Here is a 9,040-nt window from a genome sequence, read left to right as displayed (position 1 = left end):
ACAGGCCCCCGGCTCCCCCCGCTCGCCGCGCCCGTGTACCCTGGAGCCTAACGACGGCCGCTGGGCCGCGCGGCTCCTTCCCGGGGCGGGCGGGGGCCGGGAGAAGCTGCCGCAGGGCCCTGCCGCTCCCAACCGGGGCGGGCCCCGCCGCCCGCCGAGTTGGACAGGGCCCCACAGAGAGACAGGGCAGGCGCTGGTGCCGTCTCAGTTTGTCCTCAGCGGGTCTTTATTTGCCAGAGATACAGCGGGGGGCGCCGGCGGCAGCCGCGGGCAGAGCCGGCCCTGCAGGCATGCAGCTGCGGGGGGGAAGCGGGGTCCGGGCCGGGGGGGCACGGGGAGGCCGCTCGGGATCCTCCGGACACGATGCGCGGGGGCGCGCGGGCCGCCCCCGGGCGGGGAGGGGGTCCGTGCCGCCTCGCCCCCCGCTACGCGGCCCCCCGGGATGAGGGGGGCTGCCAGGTGCTCTGCCCGCTGCGCCCCCCCGGGATGGGAGGGGGGGGTGGTGCAGATGCTCTGCCCGCGACCCTCTCACGGCCCCGCACATGCACGCGTGTCCGGGGGCCCCGCGCCGCCCCCCCAGCCCTGCGGGGCTCGCGGCCGGAGGGCTGCCCCGTATCTCTGGGCATCCCCGGGGGAGGACGGCGGCGGGGGACAGACTGAGAGAGCAGGGGGAGGGGGGAGTGACGGGGCGGGGGGGACAGACCGACCGGCAAAGCCACCGAGGGGGGAGAGGGGGGCCGGGGAGGACGGGCTCCATGCAGGGCTCTGCCCCGCGGCCGGCTCTCCGTCGGGGCACGTAGAAAAGGGGCCGCAGGCGGGGGCGCGGGGGGGCCATGCCGGGGCTATGTACAGAGGAGCGGGGGGCGCCGCTCAGCCGGCCTGCTCGCTGGGGGCCTCGGCGGCGGCGGCCCCGTCCCCATTACACGTGGCGGCGGGCGGCGGGCGGGGGGCCGGGGACTGCGCGGCGGCGGGCGGCGTGCCGGGGGCCGCAGTGTCCGTGGCGGCGGCGGCGGCGGCGGCGGGGGCCGGGGCCGGGGCCGGGGCCGTCTCCGTCTGCTCGGGCGCCCGCAGGCGTTTCATGAGCGTCGTCACTCGCACGGCTTTCTGCGGGCGGAGGGAGAGGCGGGGGGCGGTGGGGTGCTGCCCTGCCCCCGGGCCCCTCACCGGGGCGTCGGGTCCCCCACCAGGGATGCCTGCGGGGGGCTGGTGGGGTCGCAGGGGGTGGCAGCCCCGCCCCCTGCCCCAGGCTGACAGCTGGGCTGGGCTCGGCTGAGAGGGGAAACTGAGGCACGGGGCACCCCCACCCACCTTCCACTTGGCCCGGGCAAAGTTCTTCTCGATCTGGGCACAGACACCATCCTTGATGTTCTTGTCGGAGGCAGCGTTGCCGGAGATCCTGGGTAGGCAGGGAGGGGTGAGCAGCCCCTGCCAGCCCCCCCCCAGCCCCCTGCCCACCCCCGCTGCCCCTCACCACTCGTGGGAGATGGCCTCCTCCGCTGTGATCCGCTGGTCCTGCTCCACCTCCATCAGGCGCGTCACCAGCTCCTTGGCTGGGGACACAGGGTGGGGAAGTGAGTGCAGGGGGACAACGTGGGACCCTGTGTGTGTCCCCCTCCCAGTGCAGGGCTCACCTGCCTGCGAGATGTCGTCCCAGTATGGCGGATCAAATTCGTAGTCCCCAGCCAGGATTTTGCGGAAGAGGTTCTTGTCATGGTTCTCATAGTCATCCTCGTCTGCCTCCTCATAGAAGGGGGGGTTCCCCGAGAGGCTGGGGGACAGGGTAGGGGGGCTTAGACCAGCCCCTGGCCCCTGGCCCCCCACGACCACCCTGGCCTTCACCCCGCACTCACAGGATGTACATGATGACGCCGATGGCCCAGCAGTCCACTGGCCGCCCGTACCGCTGCCGCCCCACCACCTCCGGAGCTGCGAGGGACAGGAGAGCAGCCCTGCCCCGGGGTCCCCAGTGCCCTGGCCCCTCACCCCCAGGGTGATGGGGAGAGGGAGATACCAACTGGGAGCACCGTGCATTGGCCCCGGGGTGATGGGGAGCAGCAGAGACCCAGCAGGAGCACCCAGGATCAGCCCCGGGGTGATGGGGAGCCACAGGGACCCACTGGGAGAACCCAGGATCAGCCCTGGGGTGATGGGAAGCAGGAGGGACCTGCCAGGAGCACCCATGACCATCACGTATCCGATGGGAGCCCCCAGGACTGGTCCCCAGTGTGGCCAGGAGCAGCAGGGACGTGCTGGGACCCCGGCAGTGCTACCCACCCCCGCCCACCCACCCGCCCGCCCGGCTGGCTCTCACCCACCCAGGTACTCAGGGGTGCCACAGGGCTCCTTGATGAGCCCATTCTCCAACTTGGCCAGGTGGAAGTCGCTGATGACGATCTTGGAGTTCTTCAGGCGGTTATAGTACACCAGGTTCTCCAGCTGCGGGCGCAAGGGCCGTGAGCACTGGGGTGGGGGGCACACCAGCACCCACGGGTCCTCCCACCCACTCCCCCACCCACCTTGAGGTTCCTGTGGACAATCTTGAGTGAGTGCAGGTAGGCAACCGCCTCCAGCACCTGCCGGATGACGTTGCTGGTGTCCCTCTCCGAATAGTACCCCTGGTCCAGGATCCAGTCGAAGACTTCCCGGCCAGTGGCCCTGCCAACAGCAGCTCTGCCAAGACACACCCCCAACGGGGCACCCCCCGCCAGCCCCCCGCACCCCCAAAACTTACAGCTCCAGGAAGATGAAATACTCCTTGCGGGTGATGTAGACGTCCACCAGCTGTAGAATGTTGGGGTGCTTCACCCTACAGACACATAGGGGCATGGGCAGGGGTCCCTGCTTTGCCTGGAAGCCCCCCCTGGCCCCAGCACTCACATTTTGAGGATAATGATCTCATTTTTGGCCGCCTTCCGCACTTTCCGCCCATCTCGCTTCAGAAACTTCTTGCAGGTGTACAGCTTCCCTGTTGTCTTCTCCTTGGCCCGGAAGATTTCACAGAACTCCTCCCTGCAAGGGTGCCTGCAGCTGTCACCCCCCTGGGGACTGCCCAGCTCGTGGTGCTTGGGTGGTCCCCAGACCCACCAGCACCCCCACCCCACCCCAATCCCAGCAGTGAGGGGAGATGCTGCTGGGGTGGAAGGAAGCTGCAGTGAAGAGTCTCTCTGGAGGCAAGAGGATGTGTGTGTGTGAAAGCCAGTGAGAAGGAACTGATATGGAACAAGCAGATCAATAGGGAAGGGAGGAAATTTGCTGATTAAAAAGCCCCCTCCCCACAGCAGCCGGGGTCAGACCCACTGCCGAGCTGCCCATGCCAAGGCAGAACAGCAGCACACCCCAACATTAATGTCAGTGCTGCAGTCGGGAAGAAAGAAGGGGATATGCACCGGTTGCCTGGGGATGCTGCAATATTTCTGTTCTATTATTAATGGTGCTCGAGCCCATCGGCCAGGCCAGAGCCGCAGGGGAGCCCCTGGGGCACACTTGGCACCGCTCTGCCAAAGCCTTGGGCTTTCCTGCACCCCCCGGCTGCACCAAAATCCTCATGGCCACCGCCTTGGGTGCAGGGCAGCTGGGACCCATGGGTTTTGGGACAGGCTGCCCAGAGGATGGAGTAAAGCTCTAGGAGCACCCAAACAGGTCCCCACTGCCACAACACATCACCCTGCCAGGCATGACCCACAGCCAAGCGGTCCTGGTGTTTTGAAGGCCGATGGAAAAATTTCTGCTGAATATTTTGGGGTCAAACCACTCTCAGTTGGGTCTGGGGGCTTCATTTTTTGAAGTGCTTCCTAGCGGGTCCCCCAGCATAGCAATCAAAGCGGGTCCCCCAGCATAGCAATCAAAGTGGGGAAGCAGCAGCACTTGTCCCCTGCAGACGACATCTGTCCTTTTCTTTACTGGAGCAGAGCCCTCCTGCTTCCTGGAGCACTCAGGGGAGCTGGGATCGTGTGGAATTGCTGCAATCCCCGCAAATCTGGGGGGAGGAGGTAGCGATACGGGGAGCTGCCCAGCTGCAGCCAGCAGCAGCTGGGAAACCTCGCCACCCTCCTTGGAGCTGGCGACAGATACCCCCCACCCCCAGCAGCGAGAGGGACTAGGGGACAGCCACCCCAGCATGTGCCCTGCCCAGCCCAGCTGTGGACCATGGGCAGCATCGTGCTGCTCCTCAGCCCGCAGCACACAGGCGGTTGGGGTCCCTGGGGCACCCGCGGGGCCAGGGAGGGACCAACTCACGTTTTGATGACCTGGCCCAGGTCATATCTGTCGGTCACCTCAGACGGCTGGTTATAATCTTTCTTGTCTCCCAGTGTCACGCAGCCAAACGGCATCGCAGGGCCCGGTGCTGGCAGGGCAGGGAGAGGCGGTGAGCACCCCGGCACCACCCTCCACCCCCCGGAACTGCACCAGCCCCCCCCGAGCCGTGCTAGTTACAGCTAGTGCTGTAAAACCTGACGAAGTACAGCGGCTGCTTTTGCTCCCTGGCTACCACAAGCCACCACATGCCCAATGCCACCAATGCGCGTCCATCCCCGTGGCATCCGGCCGCTCTGCCTGGGCTTGGGGCGCCGGCAGGGCTGCGAGCCAGCCCCCCTGGCCCCAGTTCACAGATTGTTAATGATTTATTAAGTAGCCAGGGCTAGCGCAGAGCCTGGAGCACCCACTAGGGAAGCAAGTGGAGGCACAGACCCTTTCCGGTATCTCAGCTCGGTTTTGCCCCGGTTTTGCCTCACGGTGACATTTCTGTAGTCAGGGTTTCCCCAGGCAAAACATCATTGCACACTGTCACATGTGCAGTGACTTACACCAGCCTCAGCTCCCTGGCCCTGACCAGCCCCGGGTGCCCAACTGCAGCACCGGGCAGGCGGGCACGGCTGTTCAGCAGTGCCGGCACTCCTGCTGCCTGCAGTGGGCAGGTCACCGACCTCGGCACGTGCCAGCTCCTCTGGCCCTTTTGGCAGGACATTTTGCCCCTTGCTTTCCTGCTGAGAACCCTTCGAAACCAGACCCTGCTTGGAAGCTTCCCAGCAAAAAATTGGTCCCATGAAGTGATTTTTTTCCTTTTCCCACCCTGTTACCAGGAGGAAGTTCCAGCTGATGCTATTTTCTGATGGCTCAGAAAGAGACAGGGCTGCCCAGGCCCCCCCCCCCCAGTCCTCTTGGATGGACCCAAGCAGGACCCCACAACGGGATGCTGGCACGACGCTGGAGGCACTCATCACCCGGTGCTAAAGCTCCTGAAATGCCACGCTGCGGATGTGCTGGCCTTGCCATGCTGTGCCAGCAGCGCCCGGGGGCCTGGCAGCGAGGGCCACGGGCAGGATGGCAGTGCGGGATGCGGGAGCCGGCATCGCGGGTACCCAAGCGCCGAGCCTGTTGCTATGGCAATGGGAGCTGGAGATGCAGAAAGCGGCACATCCTTCGGAGGGGGCAGGGACGGGTAGCACCTGGCAGCACCCAACCCACCTGCGGGTGCATGGCCCCGTCTCCGCCACGTGAGCTCTGGGAGGAAGGTGGTCCTGTCCACAGCACCCTGGGCATGCACCTCAGCATTCCCTGGGGTGACTGACCCCAAATCTGGGTGGGCTGTGGGTGCAGCAGGCTAGGGAAAAGGGGGATGCTCCTTCCTGCCTTAATCCCTTGGAGCTGACCTGCCCTCTGTGCCTGCCCCAGCGATGCCTGCAAGATGGGTGCTCCCTGCTCACATGACACCCAGGCACCCTCCTGCCGAGAAAGCCCACAATGGGCAAGAGCACCTGCCCTGTCCCACTCAGGGTGCACCCAGCCCCAAAAGAGAAGCAGACCACCCATGGGACACCCCTGCCCATGCCACAGACCGGGTGAGGCTTTCCAGCCCACACTTGGTTCATCCCAACAGCCTCCCTGGCAAACGTGTCCTGCCTGGCACCTGCATGGCCCCCTGCCACACGACCTCGGCTCTACCATGCCACTGTGGCCAGCCGAGGGGGACGAGGGCTGTCCTGGCAGCTGCTGGCATGGCGGCAGGCTCGGTGCCACGGGCTGGCACAGGCAGGGCTGGCCTGCGGGTGGGTGGGAATGCTGCCAGCGCCGGCGGCATGATGCCAGGATTAGCTGGGAAGGGGACCCGGGTGGGATGATATATCGGGATTTTATTGCTGTCTCTGTGAGTGCTCAGCTAATCTGCGCTCATAAAATTAGTTCCCATTGGTTTAGTGGGGACCCATCCTGCCAGGGCTGAGCACTGGCACCCTCCCCTGCCCGAGGCTGGCTCAGGGGGGCTCAGCTCTCGTGGGGTACCCCACAAGTGAGGCTGGCACCTAGCCCCACATTGGGGCCAGCACCTGCGCCCCACAGGCGAGAGCGCCCCCACCGTGGCAGGGGTGCCCAGAGAAGGGGTGGGTGAAGGGGCAAGCGCTCCCTCCCTGGGGTGCCGGGGGGGAGGCTGGGTGCTGTGCTGGCACCCGTGCGCAGCCAGCCCCCCCCCACTCCCCCCTCCCCAAAGCATCTAATTTGGGAGCAGAAGCAACAGCAGGTGTAAGACAATAGCGGGGAAGTGGGTGGCCGGGTGCGGATGGCACGGAGGGATGACGCAGCCACGCAGCCCTCACCAGTGGGTCCCCCAGCCCCCCGCACCCCAGCCCTGCCCCACGGCGTGGGGTGCCACCGGCCGGCGCTCCATCTGCAACCCCGCTTCCACCTGCAGCTGCCCTGGACGTGTCCGTGGAGGGGGTCTCCGCTGGCATCCCACCCCCCACATCCCGGGGGAAGGATGCACCGAGGAGAGGCAGAAAACGCCGCCGGGCCGAGACGGACCGGCACACCAGCAGTGCAGGAGGCGGCAGGCGGAGGGGCTGCGCCAGTCCCGCGCTGCCCGCAGGAGCGCCCGGGCTGGGCAGCGGCGGGGCCGGGCCGCAGCCCCCGACCCCCAGCCCCGGCAGAGGGGCGAGGGGCAGCCCGGGCCGCGCACCGCAGGGGAGCTTTCGGCCGCGGCCGGCTGGGAGCGATGCGGCAGCGGGAGGGGAGCGGGGCTGCGGGAGAGAGGGGCCGGGGCCCGGGAGAGGAGGCTGGGCGGCGGGGGCGCGGGGCGAGGCCCCCCGGCCCGGCTCGCCGGGCTCCGCACCGGCCCCGGGGGGGCGAGCAGGGACGCGCGGGGGGGGGGGCCGGGCTCCGGCAGCGCGCCGTGCCCGCGGCGCCCGTCGGGGCTGGGGCTCTGCGGGACGCGGGGTGCCGGCGGGGCAGGGGCGGTGGCGGGCGGCCGTCGGGGCGCACACGGAGCCGGGTCTGGCTCCGCCGGGGGGTACCGGGCCACCGCGGGGCGGGGGACAGCGCGGGGGCAGCCCCCGGCCAAGTGCCGAAGCCCAGCAACGCGCCCACCCCGGGCCCGGCCCCCCTCGCCCACGGCACGGACCGGCACGGCTGGGCTCGGGGCTGTCCCGGCGCGGCGCGGCGCTCACCTGCACGCCTCTCCGACCGCAAAGGGGGGCCGCGGCCCGGGGCCGCCGCTTGGGGGGGCCGCACGCCCCTCCCTCCCGCCCTTCCGCGCGGGGCCGGTGCGGTGCCGGGCCGAGCCGAGCCGAGCCGAGCCGAGCCGAGCCGGGCCGGGCCGAGCCGAGCCGAGCCGAGCCGTCGGTCCGTCGCGGCGCGGCCCCGCGCGCCCGGCGCGGCAAGTTGGGGGGGCGGGACCGCGGGGCCCCGCCCCCGGGGCGCCCCTCCCCGCCCCTGACGTCACCGCCAAACTTCGCGCCCCGCCCGTCGCGCGCGGGAGAGGCGCCCGCGGGGCTGGGACGCGCGTGGCTCCGGGGACGCGCCCCCGCAGCGCGGCGGGACGGGGCAGCCGTGTCCCCCGGGGCGGCCACTGCCCTGGGCAGGGCGGCGGCGCAGCCACCACCAGCGGGCCGGGACGCTGCCACTGCCTGGGGTCCGGGAACCCACGGGACCCCGCGCCGTTGCCCACGCGGCGGCGGCTCGGGGGGTGCGTAAATACCCGTGACCCCCCGCGGCTCGCTCCGTTCCAGCTGCTGCCCGGCCGGGTGAGCCCAGCTGCCTGTGGTGTCCCCTGAGCCTGTCCCTGCTGTCCCAGTCCGAGCTCCTCCCCCGGCGGGTGGCCGCCCAAGGGATGCTGTGCCCCACGGGCCGCATCCAGCCATGGCATCACAGCAGGCTTTGCTGGTGGGAGAGAGGGGACACTGGGGTGAGCTGGCATCCCCTGGGCTGCAGATGGGATGGATGGAATGGAATGGTGTGGGATAGGATGGGATGGGACAGGATGGATAGGATGAGAAGAGATGGGATGGGATGGGACAGATGGGATCCGATGGGATAGGATGTGGTGGGATGGATGGGACGGGACAGGAGGAGGTTATTAGCAGAGCTGAGTGTGGGCTCAGCATCACAGGTGTCTGTCCCCTGAGGACACTAAAAGGTGCCATGACGATGTGGGCAGGCACATGGTCCTGCCTCCGTGCCATGATCCTCATGGGAACCACACAACTTCCTTCCCTTGTCCTCCGCGTCCAGCTGTGGGGTCAAAGGCTCCGCTCACTCCCCCATGGACCGGGATTGTCTGTGCCCCATGGCCTGAGCCAAGGGGCAAGAAAGAGGCAAGAAATTGGCCACCACGATGCTCTTAACTCTGCCCACAGCCCAGGGCAGGCAGCACAGCCCCAGCGGGGGCAGGCAGGTCCCCAGCCCCTGCAGCACCTCGCTCCTCATGCGGTGCAGCCATGTGCACAGGCTCCCAAATGGCTGCGTGCCGTGTGCTGCCATTTGTGGCCCTTATGGTGCCGCTTCCAAACTGCAACCCCACTCCCCTGCCCTCGTGCCCCTGCACCCACCAAACCCCAGGTCCTCAGAAGCACCCAGCCCACAGCACCCTGAGCCACCACAGGGCTGTGGCCATCCTCTCCTAGGAGCTACAGCCCCCCATGGCCGGGTCAGACAGGCCCACGGACAGGGGACACTGCGGTCCCATCCCCAAAACCAGCATCTCCCCTCTGCGCACAAGGAGACCAGGCAGCACCCCAAGGCAGAGGCAGCCTGGGGCACCCCACGTACCTGT

The 9,040-nt window shown here is 68.4% G+C and overlaps 1 protein-coding gene across 4 annotated transcripts; it reads right to left on the bottom strand.

Annotated features, from left to right (window-relative positions):
• Positions 1–204: 204 nt before the first annotated feature.
• Positions 205–7,677, bottom strand: CAMKV (CaM kinase like vesicle associated). 4 transcript variants are annotated; one of them, XM_055708642.1, is made up of 11 exons: positions 7,437–7,677; positions 4,237–4,345; positions 2,878–3,009; positions 2,732–2,806; positions 2,517–2,655; positions 2,316–2,436; positions 1,851–1,926; positions 1,632–1,768; positions 1,472–1,550; positions 1,309–1,396; positions 205–1,104 (listed from the first exon to the last, which is right to left on the bottom strand). In XM_055708642.1, exons 2-11 carry the CDS (start codon positions 4,329–4,331, stop codon positions 871–873), a joined length of 1,176 nt encoding a protein of 391 aa, XP_055564617.1. In that variant the 5' UTR covers positions 4,332–4,345; positions 7,437–7,677; the 3' UTR covers positions 205–870. The 4 variants fall into 4 exon arrangements, with proteins under 4 accessions (XP_055564617.1, XP_055564614.1, XP_055564616.1 ...); XM_055708639.1 differs by lacking the exon at positions 7,437–7,677 and adding an exon at positions 4,435–4,582; XM_055708641.1 differs by lacking the exon at positions 7,437–7,677 and adding an exon at positions 4,464–4,553.
• Positions 7,678–9,040: the final 1,363 nt, after the last annotated feature.

This window comes from Falco cherrug, chromosome 4 (assembly GCF_023634085.1).
Source record: "Falco cherrug isolate bFalChe1 chromosome 4, bFalChe1.pri, whole genome shotgun sequence".
In the NCBI taxonomy this organism is placed as follows: domain Eukaryota; kingdom Metazoa; phylum Chordata; class Aves; order Falconiformes; family Falconidae; genus Falco; species Falco cherrug.
The sequence above is the reverse complement of the archived record's forward strand: the minus strand, read 5'-3'. Positions and strand labels throughout refer to the sequence as shown.

Excerpts from the sequence above, each read along its gene's own strand:
- CAMKV (XM_055708639.1), bottom strand. The coding sequence starts at position 4,504 with ATGTGGTGGCTTGTGGTAGCCAGGGAGCAAAAGCAGCCGCTGTACTTC. Across the intron at positions 1,769-1,850 it reads GGCGTCATCATGTACATCCT|CCTCTCGGGGAACCCCCCCT; the intron begins GTGAGTGCGGGG and ends CCTGTCCCCCAG. Across the intron at positions 1,105-1,308 it reads TTGCCCGGGCCAAGTGGAAG|AAAGCCGTGCGAGTGACGAC; the intron begins GTGGGTGGGGGT and ends CTCCGCCCGCAG.